Here is a 19,752-nt window from a genome sequence, read left to right on the forward strand (position 1 = left end):
GCAGGACCTATATGCAGAAAACTATAAAACAATGCTAAAAGAAATCAATCAAGACCTAAACAAATGGAAAGTCATTCCATATTCATGGATTGGAAGACTAAATATTGTGAAGATGTCAATCAATGCAAAGTAATCTATATATTCAATGCAATGCCAATCAAAATTCCAACAGCCTACTTTACAAAAATAGAAAAAGCAATTACTGAATTCTTTTGGAAGGAAAAGTGCAACTGAATAGCCAATAGCATTCTAAAACAGAAGAGCAACATGGGAGGAATGTCACTGCCTGACCTTGAAACATATTACAAAGCTACAGTAGTCAAAACAGCATGATTCTGGTATAAAGATAGAAACATCAATCAGTGGAATAGAATTGGGGGTCCAGAAAGAAACCCTTACCTCTACAGCCAACTGATTTTCGACAAACCTGCCAAGTCTATGTTAATGGATCAAAACAATTTCTTCAATAAAGGGCCCTGGGAGAACTGGATATCCATAACCAAAAGAATGAAAGAAGACCCCTATCTCACTCCCTGTACAAGATTCAACTCAAAATGGAACAAAGACTTAAATATAATGGCCAGGACCATAAAACCACTGGAAGAAAATGTAGGAAACTATCTTCAAGACACGTGGTAGGTGGTGGTTTCTTGGACTTTGTATCCACAGTATGTGGAACAAGAGAAAAAATAGATAAATGGGATCCCTCAAAATTAAACACTTTTCCACCTCAAAGTCTTTATCAAAAGGATGAAAGGACAGCCCACTCAATGGCAGAAATATTTGGAAATCACATGTCTAATAAGGGTTTAATATCCATGATATATAAAGAGATGTTACAACTCAACAGTAAAAGGACAAATGACCTGATTTTAAAAATGGGCAAAAGGCTTCAATAGACATTTGTATAAAGAAGGAATACAAATGGCAAAACAACACATGAAAAAAATGTTCAATATCCCTAATGATTAGGGAAATGGAAATCAAAGCTACGATGAGATATCATTTCATACCTATCAGAATGGCCACGATTAAAAAGACAGAGAATTACAAGTGTTGGAGAGGATGTGGAGAGATAGGAACACTTATTCACTGTTGGTGTGGATGTAGAATGTTACAGCCACTGTAGAGAACTGTTTGGCAGTTCCTAAAGAAGTTGAATATAGACTTGCCATGTGACCATGCCATACCACTGTTGGGTATATACCTAGAAGACGTGAGAGCTGTGACACAAACAGACATCTGCACACTGATGTTCACACTGAGGGCATTATTCATGATTGCCAGAAGTTGGAAACAACCCAGGGGTGATCAAACAAAGAATGGATAATCACCTGTGGTATATTCACAAGATGGAATATTATGGAGCTGTTTAAAAAATGAGGGTGTAAAGCATATGACAACTTGGATGAACTGGAGGACATTGTTTTGTTTTTTTTTTAAAGATTTATTTATTTATTTAATTCCCCCCCTCCCCGGTTGTCTGTTCTCTGTGTCTATTTGCTGCGTCTTGTTTCTTTGTCTGCTTCTGTTGTCGTCAGCACACGGGAAGTGTGGGTGGCACCATTCCTGGGCAGGCTGCACTTTCTTTCGCGCTGGGCGGCTCTCCTTATGGGGCGCACTCTTTGTGCGTGGGGCTCCCCCACGCAGGGGACACCCCTGCATGGCATGACACTCCTTGCGCGCATCAGCCCTGCGCATGGGCCAGCTTCACATGGGTCAAGGAGGCCCGGGGTTTGAACTGCGGACCTCCCATGTGGTAGACGGACGCCCTAACCACTGGGCCAAGTCCATTTTTCTTGGAGGACATTGTGATGAATGAAGCAAGCCAGACACAAAACAACAGATACTATATAATTGCACTAGTGTGAACTAAATATATTGTGTAAAATATTGTATGATTCTATTTATATAAAATGTAAATATAAATCAATTTAAAAGATGCAATTAGATTAGTAGTTATGTAGGGCTAGGAAAGCATGCTAAAAGTGTGGAGTTTTATTTTTGGAGTAATGAAATGGCTCTAAAATTTTTTGTGGTGATGAATGCACAATATTGTGATTATACAAAATGCCATATATTATACACTTTGGATATATTGTATGGTATGTGAATACATCTCAATAAAGCTGTTTAATAAATAATAAATGATTGTGCAAGAATAGCAGAAATAGCAGCTATATATAGCAGGGGAAACAGAGAGTGAAGGGTGAAGAATTTTCTTTTTTCCTTTTATTATTATTGAAATAATGAAAATGCTGTAATAATGATTGAAGTGATGAATGCACATCTAAATGATTATACCAGATATTATTAATTGTACACTTTGGATGAATTGCTTGCTTTATTAATATGTACCAATGAAATTGATTTGTTTAAAAAAAAGAAGCTAAGAACTCAGAGATGCTAGAAAAAGAGAGTGATAACACTTTAGGCAGCAGAAAGGGCTTTTTGAACCAGCTCCTTTGGAGCATTTGGAGTTAGATTTATAGAGGAGCAGCACTAAGGAATTATTGGGAGTGATAAAACTGTTCTTTATCTTGATAGTGGGAAGAGGTCACTTGACTATCCATTGTCTAAACCCATAGAACTGTACAACAAAAAGTGAAATTGACTATGTAAATATTAAAAAGTAAATTTATAAACTTTTATGAATTCAGATGAAATAAAAGGCAATGAACTTTCTCTCTCTTGTTCAGATCACTTGAGGAGAGATTTTTTTCCTCATGTTTTGTGTCTATAGTTGGTCATCATTTCCAAAGTGATCTAATAGACATTATTAGAACAGTCTATCCCACAAAAAATGAATCCATGTTCTTTCCAAATGCACGTTATATTCACCAAGACAAACCCTATTTTGGGTCATAAGACATACCTTAACAAATTTAAGAGAAATGGAATCATATGAAATATGTTCTCTGACATAATGACATTAAGCTGGAAATCAATAACAGAAAGTTATCTGACAATACCAAGTGCTGGTGAAGAATATGCAGAACAACTAGAACACTCAGTTATTGCTAGTGGGAATGCAGAATGGTAGAGCCACTTTGGAATTTGTTTGGGTTTTATATATGGTTACTGTTTTGTTTTTTAATCTACTTCTAATAAATTTCAAGGGAGGGATGTTTACATCTTCAATTATGGTTGTGGATTTGCCTATTTTTTCCCTTTCTTTTCTTTCATTTGCATTAGTTTCTCTTCATGTATTTTGAAATCCTGTTATTTAGTGCCCACATATTTAAGAATGTTATTTCTTCCTGAGGAATCATCCCTCTTATCATTATATAATGACTCTTTATTTTTCATAATATTTCTTGTACTGGAGTCTAATTTTCTGATATTAATATAGCCACGCCAGCTTTATTTTCTTCTCTCTTTCACTCTTCTTTAGTGTTTGCATGGTATGGTTTTTTTTTTTTTTCATTTTTTCCACAATTTTATTATATTTATTTATTTATTTAGAGGTACTGGGGGCCAGGAGTTGAACCCAGGACCTTGTATGTGGGAAGCTGGCAATCAACCACTGAGCCACATCAGCTGCTCTAAGTTTTTTTTCATTTGCTTTACTAGTTTGTTTTTTATTTGGCACCAGCAACCAAACCCAGGATCTCCTGTGTGGGAAGCAGGAGTTCAACCACTTGAGCCATATCTGCTCCCCCATAGTTTTACCTTTAACTTATTTTTTTATCTTTGCTTTTTAGCAGTTTAATTATATGACCATGTGTGGCTTTCCATGAGTTTATTCTGTTTTGAGTATTTGCAAATTTATTTTTTACTAAGTTTGGGAAAATTTTAGCCCTTATTACTTCAAATATTTTTCTCAACAGTCCTTTCCTCCTTGCCTCCTGCTATTCCTGGGACATGACTCTTAACCGTCTATTGGCTCTAGAGGCACTGCTCATTGTTTCTCCGTCTTTTTTTTTCTTTCTGTTCTTCTAATTTCTATTACTCTACATTCAATTTCACTGACTCTTTACTCTATCATGTCCATTTATGAATGAGTCCATTAGTGGGTTTTTTTTTCTAATTTCAGATATTATATTTTCCAGTTTTAAAATTTCTTTATGAAAAATATGAAAACATTAGTTTCTGTATGTCTTCTGATAACTTTCAATTTCCATTTTCCTTATGTGTGTTTACCTTTATTTTATGGAGCACTATTACAATAGCTGCTTTAAAATTGTCTGATAAGTCCAACTTCTGAGTCATCTTGCAGTTGACATCTGTTGATTGTCCTTTCTCTTGGGAATTGACCACATTTTCCTGCTTCCTTCAATGTAGAGTAACTTTAGATCTTAGACAGTATGTGTAGAAGAGTATATTTTGTCAATTCTGGGTCCTGTTAAAATCTTCTGGTGAATGCTGACTTTCATGCTACTGTAGTTGTGCTATTGTAGCAAGCAATCAACCCTTTTAGGTTCATACTGTAAGTTTTGTCTTACCTTACATGGATAGTGGTTCTAGTATCATTACAGTTTTAAACCTTTGCCATGGTACTTTGTGTGTCTCCCACATGTGCTCACTGAGGGATGAGCTTGTGGCCTGTATGGTTTTATATACAGAATTAAGGAATTCTCTTCTCTACCTCTATCCTTTCCATGATCTTCTCCTACAGGGCCCCTTTTCTCAGTCCTTGGCTAGAAGATAGGGCAAAGTTGGGAGAGACCCCAAAGGCTCATTTCCCAGTTATCCTAGTCAGAGATGAGGTTTCTAATTGGAATTTTTGCCTCTCATTTCGCTGCCTTGATCTTATATGACATGGGCCTGCTCAAATCAAAGTCATGAGACCAAACAGCAGGGTAAAAAAAAGGAACTCATTCCCATAGCGGTCAGTTGTGCAAGTTTTGGTCTCCCCTCCTCAATCTACCTGATTTGTTTACATTTCAGAGACCTCATGTGATTATTTTAAAAATGTATCCAGAGTCTTTAGTAGGTAGGCTGTAGTTCATTTACCTCATCCTGAAATGACCTGGAAATCACTTCAAAACTTAAAAAATGACTTTTAAAATGTATTGTGCTTACCAATTTATTTCACAAATTATGGGAAATACATGGATGCATAAAGAAGTATACAGAATCATAATCCTACCACACAGACATAATCATTCATATTAACATTTAGGTGAATTTTCTTTCAGACATTTTGTTATTAAGAGAAATTTTGTGTTTGTTTTGTTTTATAAGAATTTGGATCATAATGAAGAAGTTGTTTGGCAAAATACTTTTTCATTTAATACATCATGAGTACTTTCAAAGTCAGCTGACATTCTTCCAAATTATGATTCTGCAGTATTTTAATATTTCATCATATTTTATTTTGTCTTTTTGATATATACAGTGAGTTCCTTTTTATTGCTCCTGACAGCAGTGTATGTTTTCGTGTTTCCTCAGCACCTTTCTTAACCATGCTTGTGACATTTGTAATATTCTTTACCAATTTGACAGGAAAAGAATATAGCATCTCAGTTTTAGACATTAAGATAAGTTTGCACTATGTCATATATATTGCAGTGTTTTTCCACTTTATTTACTTTTTAATTTAAAAATATACATAAGTTTTTTATGTTTAGATAGTAAAACTATCAGATTTTTTCCTTTGCTGTGTTTTCGTTTGGTCTTATTTAGAAAGATATTTCACTTTCCAAGGTTAGAAAAATATTCATCCAAATTTTCTTTTGGCTCTTTACATTTAGTTGTTTTTTTTAATTAATTTGGCCTTTCCCTCCATACACAGCTGTTTTGTTGGCTAATGTGAAATAGGTATTCAAGTTTATTTTTTCCAACTGGTAAATAGTTAAGTAGGATTTATTAAGCTATACGGTTTCCCCTTGTTTGAAATGCCTTCTTAATCAAGTTTTGATTACTTTTCCATAGTTGTGAATAGACAATGTATAAACTGAGTTTTTAATTGTATTATGTCAATTCATCAGTACTGCATTATGCCACCCTTTTTAAATTATAGTTTTACTAAGTTTTCCATGTTTAGCAAATGAAAACACAAGATGCCCAATTAAATTTGAATTTCATAATCTCATGAGATATTTGGAAGAGACTTGCACTAAAATGTTACTGGATGTTCATCTGAAATTCAAATTTAATTGAATACCTGTATTTTATCTTTTCCAAAACCTGGCCACAAAATTTGCCTTTAATCTTCTTTTTCATTTGAAAAGTTCTCAAAGTAAATATTGCCTTAAATAGTGGGGCTCCTGAGGGATCTGGAAACATCCAGACACTATAGTCAGGGCTGACAGTTCAGGAGTTTGGTCCCCTGCAAGTGGGCCCTACATTGGAGTTTATGCTTCCCAGTGTGACAGAGTTGGACTCAGCTGTGGTTTCCCTACACATGGCTATTCTGCCTCTTCTATTTGAACCTATAGCTAGTACTAGAGTTGATAGGTGTATGGCCAAGAGACTTAAATCTTTGGGCTGTCCATGTGCCAACTGGGCCCTGAATCTCAGAATTGCAACACCTCCTCTCTGGGTCACTGGACTCACCCAGGACAAGTAACAAGGAGATGATGATGGACAACGACCATCCCAAGAAAGAGAGAGTCTGCAACTGCAAGTAAGATAGTTCCATCCATCTGTCTCATGGAATATAAGCCTCCTCTCAGTTCAAGGCAGAGTGGGCATTACCATCCCAGAATCATCAGGACTGGGGAATGAACGATGGACTAGAGCAGACTTACAGTTATTCTGCTATAGACTTATTGTGATTCTAATAATGGAAGAACTTATATCATTGATGTGAAGGCAGTGACCATTGGAGGTTTTGAGGACAGGGAGAGGGAGAAATAGATATAATACAGGGGCATTTTTAGGACTTGGGAATTGTTTTGAATGACATTGCAATGACAGATACAGGCCATTATATATTTTGTCATAACTTAGAAAATTGTGTGGGAGAGAGTGTAAACCACAATGTAAACTATAATCCATGCTTAGTTGCAATACTCAAAAATGTGTTCAACAATTGTAACAAATGTACCACACTATGAAGAATGTTGTTATTGTGAGAAAATGTGAGAGGGGCAGGGAATGGGGTATATGGGAATCTCCTATATTTTTTATATCACATTTACGTAATCTAAGTATCTTTAAAAAAGAAAAAAGAAAAAAATGTTAAAAAATAAAAAGGTAAAACAATACTTGAAGATCTATGTAGAAATAAAATTCTCAAGGAATCCTTATTTTGAAAACCTCTCAAGAAGCAGGTAGTCTTTACACAGTCTCTGTAGCTCCAAGGAATTCTATTTCGACCCCAGCTATTGGCCCTTGAGATGAGCCACCATTGTTTCAGAATTTTGCTGCAATTTCTTTGAAGGACTTTCCTTCGGTTTCTGGAAATTTAAGGGATGAGGAAAGGAAGCAAAACAACACGAGCAAAAATATATAAAGTTCACCAAAGTCCTGCACAGAAAAGAAACACAGAGTTCCAATTAGCAGCTGTTTGACCCTATCTTTGTTCAGTAAATTTGCACAGTATAAGGCTGCTTACCCTAAAGTAAGGGATAGTTAGGGCTATGATGAAAATGCACGTCCAGTTGCTGAATGCAGCTATTGCTAAAGCAGAGGGGCGTGGTCCTTGCGTGAAAAACTCAGCCACCATGAACCAGGGGATGGGGCCTAGCCCAATTCCAAAGAAACCGGTGAAGAAGAAGAAGGCTGCCATGTTCACATAATTCATCCAAGCAAACTGAAACCAGGGGAACATAAAAGAAAGTTGGGACTTGGATATTTGGGTGGGTTGTCCTTTAGCTAAGTAGCTTCCCACTGAGTTTAGAGGTGACACAGCTCTCTTACTGATGTGCTTATGTAAAATTGACTACAGTTATCCTGGACTGAGGATAAATCTTTTGAGCATCATTAGGGCAAATATTTAGTTTGGAGAATTTATGTGATGCTTAACCATTTTCCTGTGAAAAAGATGAGGCAAGAGTCCACTGGCCTTTGCTCTTGCCCATACCAGGTTTCTGGACTGGATGTATGACCATCCTGTGAAACAGGAGAGGAAAGTGCTGGGCTCAGGTAAGTTTCAGATACTTGCTTGAGTGAAGTAGGAGCTACGTGGCAGAGCTGGGATTAGGACATGCTTCGGGCTGACCCCGGGGCTGTGCTCTAATCATGTTGTACACAGCCTCGCAGGAAACAAGCACAATTTACATGCTGATGTCCAGTTGAAGTAGACCAGATAGGGAATCGATAGATGGATCTAGAACCTGGCAGACAAACTGCTGCCATTGAACACGTGTCCTCAATATCCCTGAGACGGCTGCTGGAAAACCTTCACGAGAACTCCAATTCAGAACGAGGTATCTTCAGGAAGCCAGGAGAAGCCCAGGATATCCTCCAGGGGCCTTATCATAGGCCCTCCTGGGGGACTGATGGGTGGGGCAATCAATCAAAATAGCAAATAGCTGGGACTCCTCCCTGCCATTAGCAAAGGGGTGGAAATAATTAATGGTTTAAAAAGTAAGCACAAAGGCCAAACCGGCCCTCTCTTGCCTTTTAACCCCTATTCCGGCCTTATTGACCCCAGCATAGATCCAAATGGAAGCAAAATCTGGGCATTTATACTCTATAATGGGCAATTTTAGTCTGTAAATTGGCCCTTTTAATCACCCTTCAGCCCCTTCTTCTTTACCTGGGACCCATGATCCATTATTTTCACCCATTTCGCTTCCCACCCTACCTTAGTAAATTACTGGCCTAATCAACATGGCGTGCTTTTGAAATTCATTTCTTGCAGTTTAGCCAAGGACCTAGACAAAATCCAGCTACACAATCTATAACCCTAAGAACCTAGTTGTCCCCTTTTCTTTATATAGCTCCTTAGTGTGATATGCCAGTCCTCTGGCTTCATTTCATAAGTCAATTTCAAATGCTTTTGACATACAAAGCACTTTAACCTTGAACAAAGAATTGCTTATGGTCACCAAAAAGCTCAGTGTGGATACGAAACTTACTTGTTGACAAAATCCCACTGACATCAAGATGGCAGACAAAAGCATCCCAATGAATCCAATTTTAAGCAGAGATAATCTCCCTCTCTTCTCCACAAGGAATACCTAGGAAAGTTAAAAATATATTTCTTAGTTTTATAGGTCACCTAATACTGACTTTAGACTTAAATAGTTCTTTTCTTCCAAAGTACCTGGAAGGAAGCAGTCTTATTACTCCATTTTACAGATAGAGATCTAGGAGGGTGAGCTCTGCCCAGAGCTGGTCTCAGTAAACAGAGGTAATCAACAAACACCTGTTGAACTGAGTCACATTGTGTGCATTAGGCCTTTCTAGAGGTAGAATAATAGCTGTACTGCCACTCTAGGATTATCACTTTGGGTACAAAGTTCAGATGGTATACATTCTGGATCACTCTCAATAGATTTCCTGCAAATTTAAACGTGAAGGTTCTGCATAAAATGTCATAAATTTCTCATCTAATAATTGTCCTGTTATAATTAACTACAGAATCTTGAAACAAGTTAGTTATTAAGTATTTGCATCCAATATTCTGACTGCTAATAAAGTCAACTCATGACCATTCACCTGACATCATGTTTAATTTAATCCTTTTACCATAATCCTCAGGTCTGTGCTTTTCTGGTGTGCCTAATGTATCTGGTGCTAGATGTGAAGTAATTCATTTGAAAAGATAGCCTTTAGCAAAGGGTTAGTCTTTTTTATCCTATTTCAGCAGCTATGTCATTGATTTCTTTGGGCCTGTTGACCTTTATATTAATGATTAAGATTTACAACGAGCTCAGATAGAGTTTGCTGATAGACCTTTGCCTACTCAAGGCTGGTGACTCACAAAAAGGACTACCTGTGACAATTTCTCACATTGCTGAGTAAATTGACTAGGCACATCAGTCTTTTGGTGTGTCAATAGCAATGATACCCTTAGTATATTGAGCTTTGGCTCTGAAAATATCTGGGTAATGTTTACTTTCACCTACAGAGAAAGCCCCTTTCATCTCAGAGGTACATTCGTACTTCAGATAGCATGAGAAAGAAGTGGGAAATAGAAACTATAGATTAAAATTTCTCTGAAAATTGTAACTTTCAGTGTTGACTTGATGACTCAGTTTCAAGCCACCAAGAAAATAGAAGCATTCTCAGGATCAAGGACTTTTACTATGTGTTTCTTCAGTTTCTGAAGAATTATCTCCTTTACTGGGAAGATTTTTATTTTCCTAATAAACTTAAAACTGCACACCTTGAAAACTGAGTTGGGCTCTCTCTTTGAAGTAGGCTAGATGAGCACTATAGAGTGGGTGTAAGATTTGTTGGTTGTTGGTAGTTAGAAGTGTTTGCCCAACTATAACCCTAAGTTTTGTTGTGTATCACCTACATCCTGGGTCACAAGCTAGAGTTTGCTGGCAACTGCTTCTCCTCCAGGTCCATGTTGCATTCAGTTTTCTCCATATTTCTTTCCATGTTTTCTCTCTGCTATTCCAAGATCTCTTCTACAGACCCATTAAATGGAAGTTCATATGGAATGGAGACCATAATTCAGAATGGAGTTAGGAAAGTCTCTATATTTTCCTGCATACTAATTTAGTTTGTTCCTTCCAATTAGTGAAATAAACATTATCAGCATTTATTTCTATTGGCATATATTCATTTGTAAGGATACACAAAATTACTTAAAATTGGTTATGTCTGGAGAAGGGGACTGAGTGACTGATGGACTGTCCTTGTTCTAAGTTTTGAACATTAAAGCAACTTTTCAAAAACAAATAATTACCTGGATTGCCAGGTCAAATGGTAATTCTATGTTTGACCTTCTGAGGAACCACCAAACTGTTTCCCACTGTGGCTATACCATTTTACATTGCCATGAGTATGTGTGAGGGTTTCCAATTCTCTGCATCCTCAACATTTTTTTTTCCATTTTTTAAAAAAATAGCCACCCTAGTTGGTGTGAATTGCTATCTTACTGTAGTTTTAATTTGCATTTCTTTAATGGCTAATGATATTGAGCATGGTTTCATATACTTATTGGCCATTTGAATACCTTTGGAGAAATGTCTAGGCAAACCTCTGACTCTTTTAAAATTAGGTTGTTTGTCTTTTTGTTGTTGAGCTGTAGGCTTTCTTTATATATTTTGGATATTAAACCCTTATCAGATACATGGTTTCCAAATATTTTCTCCCATTCTGTAGGTTGTTGTTTACTTTCTTGATAATATCCTTGATGCTCAAAAGTCTTTAATTTTGAAGAACTCCATTTTATCTAAATATTTTTGTTCCTTATGCTTTTTGTATAAAATTGAAAAGTCTATTGCCCACTATAAGGTCCTGAAGATTTTTTCCCTGTGTTTTCTTGTGTCAGTTTTATAATATTTGCACTTATATTTAAGTTGTTGATCCATTTATAATTAGTTTTTGTACATGTTGAGTGGTATGGGTCCGCATTCATTTATTTGTCTGTGGATTTCCAGTTGCCCTAACACTATTTATTGAACAGACTATTCTTTTGCCCATTGAATTGACCTGACACCCTTTTTAACACCCTAACACTATTTATTGAACAGACTATTCTTTTGCCCATTGAAGTGACTTGGCACCCTTTTTTGACAGTCAAGTGGCCATAGATGTATGGATTTATCTCTGGAGTCTCACTTTTATTCCATCAGTAATAAATGTCTATTTTAAGACAGAACCATACTGTTTTACTTACTGTAGCTTTTCATTAAGTTTTGAAAACAGGAAATCCTCCAACTTTTTCTTTCTTTTCCAAGATTCTTTTTGTTATTTAGGGCCCTTTGCAAGTTCATATGATTTTGTGGGCTAGCTTTTCCATTTCTGCCAAAAAAAAGGCTGCTGGAATTTTGATAGGGATTGCACTGAATTCGTAGATCACTTTAGGTAGTATTGACATCTTAACAGTAGTATACCTTCCAATCCATGATCATGGGATGTCTTTCCATTTATTTAGATCTTCTTTCATTTCTTTCAACAATGTTTTAAAGTTGTTAGTGTAAAAGTCATTTCCCTCTTTGGTTAAATTTATTCCTAGATATTTGATTATATTATATGCTATTGTAATTGAATTTTTAAAATTTCCTTTTCAGATTGTTCATTATTAGTGTTTAGAAATTTAACTGACTTTTGCGTGTCTTCCTTATATCCTGCAACTGAGCTGAAATAATTTCTTAGTTCTAGTAGCTTTCATATGGATTCTTCGGAATTTTCAATGTGTAGAATCATGTCGTCTGTGAATAGGATAATTTAATTTTTTTAGAAAGGACCATGTTTATTTTCCTCTACTTATTTAGTTAAAACCCCAATGAAGTTGAAAAAAAAATTTCCCCAAGAACCATCAGGATAAAAATCATAGGAATCATGGAGGAGAGGAACCTAGGTTGAAGAGCCAATATTGATAGAAATGACAATAAATGGGCTGATTCCCAGGGGTATAAGTACACACTGAAGGAGAAGAAACCCAGGGCTTTATACAGGGAACGGTCCTTTGTGCCCCCACGTGAGTTCTTTTTTTTTTTTTTTTTAAAGATTTATTTTTATTTATTTAATTCCCCTCCCATCCCCCGGTTGTCTGTTTTCTGTGTGTTTTTGCTGCGTCTTGTTTCTTTGTCTGCTTCTGTTGTCCTCAGCGGCACAGGAAGTGTGAGTGGCGCCATTCCTGGGCAGGCTGCACTTTCTTTTCACGCTGGGCGGCTTTCCTCACGGGGTGCACTCTTTGCGCTTGGGGCTCCCCTACACGGGGGACACCCCTGGGTGGGGCGGCACTCCTTGCGCGCATCAACACTGCGCATGGGCCAGCTCCACACGGGTCAAGGAGGCCCGGGGTTTGAACCGCGGACCTCCCATGTGGTAGACGGACGCCCTAACCACTGGGCCAAAGTCCGTTTCCCCCCACATGTGGTAGACTGACGCCCTAACCACTGGGCCAAAGTCCGTTTCCCCCCACGTGAGTTCTTAATTCACAAGCCAGTGACTAAATTACATCCCAACAGACAGGAAAAGCAGTGTCTACCTTCTCAGTTATGCCTAATCATAACAGGACTTATTCACAAGTGTGGCTGGGTTATCACAATTAGAACTTCTTCTCATAACCTCTTGGTTGTACACACCCAGTGCACATGGAGAAAAATCATTGAGCCCTCTTGCAATCACAAGTTTACCCCTTTTTTTGGACAGGGGACAACTGAAATAATTATCTAGACTACTCACAGAGACAACAGTGAAAACTACGTTGACAATACCAAGTCCAATCATTGCATAATCAGGATGACTGATTCCAGCGCTCTCAAAAACGGGGGTTGAGTAGTAAAAACTCTGAAAAGTAAAAAACAGTTTAGCCTTAATCAAGGAACCTACTACATATGGCCTTAAAGTAAGAAATATTTTAGGTACCTAGAACTTCAGAGATTTTTGTCCACTCATTCCTTCCAGGAAAGGAGAATCCACAGTCTTTCTTCAGTATTCAACACTTTCTGATTGCTTAAAAGTCTTTTCTTTTCTGGGAAATGGATGTGGCTCAACCAATTGGGCTCCCTTCTACCATATAGGAGGTCCAGGGTTCGATGCCCAGGGCCTCCTGGTGAATGCAAGCTGGCCTATGCAGTGATATGGCCCACATGGAGTACCGGCCCATGCAGGAATGTGGCTCCACACAGGAGTGCCGCCCTGTGTGGGAATGCTGCCTTGCATGGGAAAGCTGTCCTGCACAGAAGTGCCAGCTGACACAGAGAGCTGGCGCAGCAAGATGATGCAACGAAAGACACAGAGGGGAAAATAAGAAGATGAAGCAGAACAGGGGAGCTGAATTGGTGCAAGAGAGTAATTGCCTCTCTCCCACTCTGGAAGGTCCCAGAATCAGTTCCCAGAGCTGCCTAATGAGAATACAAGCAGACACACAGCAAATGGGCACAGAGAGAAGACAATGGAGGGAACGGGGGTGAGGTGGGGAGAAATAAATAAATCTTTAAAAAATAAAGTCTCTTATTTACCAGAAAACTCTGCTACTGCATTTTCTTTCTCTTATAATTTTCAATTGTTTAAACTTTTTGTTCAAGTCTAACATACATGTAAAAATGCACATATTGGAATTGTAAATCTCAATTAATTTTCACAAACTGTACACACCCATGTAATCAGCACAGAGATGAAGAAAAAAATTTACAACCCTCTAGAACCCATATATATCCTTCAACCCATTGTGTGTAGCACACTATAATCGCACTTCTAACATCATAGTTAAATTTTGCTTAGTCTTGTACTTTATACATGTTTTATTTTGTGTTTTACTTCTCTTGAACATTACTTTTGTAAAAATCATCCATATCATTGCATGGATTTTAAACTGATCATTATCATTGGTATATAGTCTTGTATGGTATTGATATACCACAATTTATTTACCAATTCTACTATTTATGCACATGTGGGTAGCTGCCACTGTGAGAGATTAAGAATAAAGTTGTTATGGACATTTAGTACAATTCTTTTGGTTAAGTAAAAACATATTTGTATCTAGGAATAGAATTACTGGGCCACAGCATGTGTATGCACTCATCTTTGGTAGATACTGTCAAACAGTTTTCCCAGGAAGTGTCAATTTTATGTTCTCACCAACATGTGCAAGAGTTCTGGATGCTATCACATTTAATCCAATGTATTCCATTAGTCTCAGTGGAGATAGAGAAACCTGGTTCACATCCTCCCTAAGAGACTTATTATTTCATTATGTTTATAATAGTCATTTAAGTCATTCGGTCTAACTGTCTTTCCCAAGTAACATGTCCTGTTGCTGACACCTTTTCTTGCAGACAGGGTGGTACAGGAGGACTGCACAGACTACGTGTTCAGTGAGTAGTGGCTGACGGCACGCAGTGAACTATCCCGCCATTTTTTAGGCTTCCCATCAACCTCGGCGTCAACATTTCCTGGATGCCTCTCTAAGTCAGGCACTGTACTAGAACAGAAGGCAGAGAGGTTCATAGAAACTATTGTATATTGAGGCAGAGTAGAGACAAAAGGCACCATTTTGGTCTCTGAGTCCCAAAGTTATGTAGAGTTATTAGACAAAATTGAATATCACAGTCCCCTTAAAGGAGGACAGATATTATAGCAGAGCAGTATCTGGCTTGTACAGTGAGGTTCTCGGCTCCTATTTCTTGAACTGATGGGAATTACTTTCTTTGCCTCCCCCAAATCTCTGCCCATCTCTCATTCTCCCTCAAAGTGTCCCTTGTGGAACTCAGATTGGCCCAGTACACTATGGCAGAAGCTGAATCACATTTTAACATCAATGAAAAGGGATGAGTAATATCTTTTATCTAGTTACTTAACAAATGCTTACAATTTTTTCCTGTTCCTAATAGTCAGCAGAAACATTCTAGTCTATATAATGTAGGGGTTTCAACTGAAAACCAGAAAGCTAGCTACTTTATTTTTCAGGATGCTTTTCAATCATGCCTTATCTACCTTTACTTACCATGATCATGTCAGTTCACTCTTGTATATTATGTGTACCATCTCCCCAAATGGTACAAAATTTGTTGGATGGCTTGAGCTTTATACCTGCCTATTTGGTATACTGCCTTTAAGTAGTGCATTGTGAGGCATAGAATTCTTTTTGCCCTCGTTATCAGAAGTCCTAAATTTGATACTCAATTCTCTAAGCCCCTTATAATTCTGAGTTTTTAGATGTTGATTTTTTTTTTTCTTTAGGTACTCGGGCTGTGGACTGAAACTTGGACTTTGTATGTGGGAAGCCAGTGCTCAACCAATGAGCCACTTCAGCTCCCCTGAGTTGGTTTTTAGCTTGTTTGATTGTTGTTTGTTTGTTTGCTTTTTGGAGGTACCAGAGACAGAACCTGGGACCTCCCATGTGGGAGGCAGGCACTCAATTGCTTGAGTCACATCTGCTCCCCTCTGTTTATATTTATTTATTTATTTATCTTCTGCCCTTTTCTCCCCTTCATCTTAATGTATATATAATACCATTGATTTTAGACATTTTTTAAAAACTGAAGCAAGACAAAGAAAATTAATGCATGCTTAATACATATTTGTTTAGTAAGACATGTGATGTCAACATTTTAAAATGTCTTTTAACTGCTTAACTTCTACCTTTTACCTCCTCTGCCTAATTTTACTTTGCTCTGAAGAGTTAGAGGGAGTTCTTAAACTTACGACATTGGTTCCATAAAATTGCTGATTCATGTGGAGCATCACTGCTACTAGAACGGGCTTCCGATAGCTGGAATTGGTGAAGAGTTTAATTATGGAGACTTCCTGCTCACATGATGTGTCTTCCTTTTCTCTTCTCATATCATTCATGTCTTTGGTGACATCATCAGATCCTCTGAGTCTTTTCAAGCCTGTCCCCAAAAACGATCACATTGAATCAACACAGTTTAAAAAAAAATAAACTATTTTATTTTGTTGATAAAAGAGCTAGAGGTCTGTTGGCCCTTTTGAACACTTAATAGCATGGGTGTTGGAAATTACTTTTTGTTCAATTAAATTTTGCTCTTTGGTTAATATCAACAAAAAGCAGATTTGGTTTCATTCCAAGGCAAAGAAAACTATGATCCTTATTCTCTAAGAAGTACAAAGTTGGAAGAGTGTTTTAGAAACGTCTGACTATGTCCAATATCTTCCATGTAGGTCTCTGGTTTGGGCTGGAGTAAATGCTTATGAGTGCAAAATGGCAAAAAATGGCATGGCGTTGTACTTTAACCTTGTTTTGTCCTTTGTTAAGAAAAACAAGTCTTCTCACTTTTAAAAAATAATGTTCAAACCTGACAACTTCTAACATTTTGCTTTTTCAAAGTCAAACTCTAAAAGGTCTCCTTTCATTTCAAACTGTTGCAAAAGATTTGTTCTTTAACCTTGAAAAAACTAAAGTAATAAAAACAGTAAAAAAAGAATAACATGGAGCAATCACATTAAAGTGATTTTACATACTCTTCTCCATGTAACCTACTGCTTTCATTTGAAAGGTGTTGCTACCAATTTCAAGAGCAACCATTCCTGAACTTTTTTACATAAGCTGAAAATTCTAAAACAATAGGTAGGAAAAAAAACAACTCCCATACTTACTGTCTCTCGCTTTGACTTCCTCATCCACCTTGATATAAAGGTATCTGGGGCTTTCTGGACAGAAGAAGAGCAACAGAGACTGTAGGACAACTGGCACCACAGATAGGCCAAGCAAGACGTGCCACAGATCCTGATTGCCAAGGACAAAGTGGAGGCCCAGAATCTGAAATGGTAGGTAAGAAGCATATCAACTGCAAAGCACTTTGGGGCTGCCCTTTACAACAAATTGTTGAAGAAGCACCTAGGCTATTCAATAATATTTCCTAAAATCTTGGTTCAGGTATGAACAAGATAGACACTTTTACTAATGTACCTAACCTTAACTAAATTAGATTTATGTGTTTTACAAACAGCTCACCTATTAAATGAAAATAATTTTACCAATTCCACTGGGATATTTAAGATGGGAATCAAACAAACTTTTAAAAATATATTTGATATTGAAAGAAATGCACAACTGTGTTCTCCAGGCAATGAGATGGAATAATGCTATATTAAAATCATGAATAATTTTGGACCTTTGTTTATGAATTCTTTCTGAGAACTTAGACAGAATGGGATTCATTCAAGGACAATGACTCTGCTGAGAACCAGCTTTGTGGTCCCTACTCCATGGCTCACAGACTGCCCCTGAGGAGCCCAGGGCTGAGTTCCATGGAGTCCCTGTGAGACGAGGGGCTAGTAGGGCTGCAGGCCCCCAGGAGCTAAACAAGAGCTGCTCTGGCCATATGTACATATTAGATTTCCAGTTATGATTCTGAAAACAAAGAATATCCTGGTGCCAAACATTGAAATTTCCTATTCCTTGAAATCTGAATAGAATATTTTAATTCTCAAACAAATAGTTCCAGAAATTCAAGACTGGCTGGAGGCTCATCAGGTCAGGTCCAGCGCCCACTCCACAACTCCAAGGAGAAAAGTGGGGAGTGGTAAAAATTTAGCTTTGAACAAAAAGCCTGTGTCTCCACATCACCTTCACCACCACTGGTGGATTTGGTTTTTCTCTTTGGGCTGATCCAGTGAGAGCAGACAGAGAGGGAGAGGACAGATGAATTAGGGGATGAGGTCTTTTTACCTGACTAATAAGAATGCCTGTGACGATGGCCAGCTGGTGGAAGGTGCCAAGAGCACCCCTGAGAGAGGTGGGAGCAATTTCACTAATGTACATTGGAACCAGGACTGATATAATCCCTGCATGAAACAAGAACATAAAGGTTAAAGTACAACCAGTACTATCTCAGTAATAATGACTTTCTGTAAATCCAATCAATATCCTGACCAGAAATCCCCCTGAATCCATTGGAAGGAAAAGCTCTTGTGTCTGGCCATGGAAGCATTATCCAAAAAAAATATATTGTTGGTAAGACCCGAAATGAAGTTGTTGTTGGAAATGTGAATAGAAAGAAATGGTTAGTCATGGATTTGGTAATCCTTCACAACATTGTCTTAATTAGCTAAAGTCTATTTAAATACTATTTAGTTTAGATCATAATACATTAGATTGTCTTCAGAAAAGAGACTTAAGAATGCTTTGATAACATTCTTAATCTAAACCCATGAGATTAAAGGGAATTAGAAAATATGTAGACTAACCTTTTTACTTGAGAGAGGTGGGAAATGACTTGTCCGAGGTCACAGAGCAATAGAGCCTTGGCATGAGAACTACAGGCTCTATTTGAGTTTGCACAATGTGGTGGTGCCTCAAGACCACTGTTAGGGGGTGGTGGGGTGTAGATAGATGGGAAGAGGTCAAGGAACCAGGGACTCTGGAGATCCTTTCCCCCAATCACTTCACCCAGAGCAACCCAACTCCTTCTTATTCTTACCAAATATAGACTTCAGAATAGATTTTATTTGAGGAAGGTCTTTTGTTGATTAAAGGAATACAAAAAAAAAAAAAAAAATTGAAACATGCTAGTCACTTCTGCCTTCTGTAGCTTTCTTAAATGCAGATATAATCAGTCATATTGGAAATGGAGTGCTCAGCCATTTTGCTGATTGCATTAAAAGGTCAGAGACTATCAATAAGTCAAGGGTGAATTCATTATTCCGCATTTTCTTAAGAAATTTAAAATAAGATTTTTTGGAGAATGCCTCCTACAGACTGCCTATCAAGGGAAATGGATGGTCTCTGTGTTATGTGCTATTATCTGAATCTTTCAGGAAGGAAACCAAGGTTCTGAGTTAATTTATCAAAGGTCCAGACAGAAAGAGACAGAGACAGTGCCAGAATTGATTCACTATGAACCCAAAGCTCTCTCTGTATGTGCTGATTTTTCACCTTGTAAAGCTACCCTGACCTTCAGTGATTTGTATTAACACTGACAATATGAAAAGACATTTAATTAAGTTATTAACTTCAGGATATTTTAGACTTGTGCTTCAACTGAATACTTACAACACTTCTGTTCTACAGGTTAAAGTGTTATAAATATGTAATGTGAAATTTTGTACTCCCCAACAACAATACACACAAGCATGCACACTCACAAAGCCAGAGGTCACACCTATGTACAAATAAGACTGCATAAAATAGTGTGTGTGTGTTGAGTGTGTGTGTGCTTGTTGGTGGAGATTGGGCACTAAGCATGACCCATGGATATTAGTACTTTGAAAGGCTGCTACAGTTTAGGATTATGGGTTAAAACCTCAGCCCAGAGCAGTCAG

General features: G+C 37.6%; 1 protein-coding gene across 2 annotated transcripts in view; it reads right to left on the reverse strand.

Moving 5' to 3' along the window:
- Positions 1-5,613: 5,613 nt before the first annotated feature.
- Positions 5,614-19,752, reverse strand: part of LOC101412484 (solute carrier family 2, facilitated glucose transporter member 2-like) — a 30,221-nt gene continuing 16,082 nt past the window's right edge. Inside the window, exons 5-11 of one of the 2 annotated variants that reach the window (XM_058295274.2) lie at positions 18,161-18,276; positions 17,086-17,248; positions 16,174-16,361; positions 13,207-13,311; positions 8,973-9,074; positions 7,505-7,702; positions 5,614-7,416 (exon numbers count right to left, since the gene is read on the reverse strand). In XM_058295274.2, the coding sequence (XP_058151257.1) occupies positions 7,303-7,416; positions 7,505-7,702; positions 8,973-9,074; positions 13,207-13,311; positions 16,174-16,361; positions 17,086-17,248; positions 18,161-18,276 (986 nt within the window). In that variant the 3' untranslated portion in view covers positions 5,614-7,302. The remainder of the gene's footprint in view (positions 7,417-7,504; positions 7,703-8,972; positions 9,075-13,206; positions 13,312-16,173; positions 16,362-17,085; positions 17,249-18,160; positions 18,277-19,752) is intronic. The other variant, XM_058295275.2, reaches the window with a different exon arrangement.

This window comes from Dasypus novemcinctus, chromosome 4 (genome assembly GCF_030445035.2).
Source record: "Dasypus novemcinctus isolate mDasNov1 chromosome 4, mDasNov1.1.hap2, whole genome shotgun sequence".
Classification (NCBI taxonomy): Eukaryota; Metazoa; Chordata; class Mammalia; order Cingulata; family Dasypodidae; genus Dasypus; species Dasypus novemcinctus.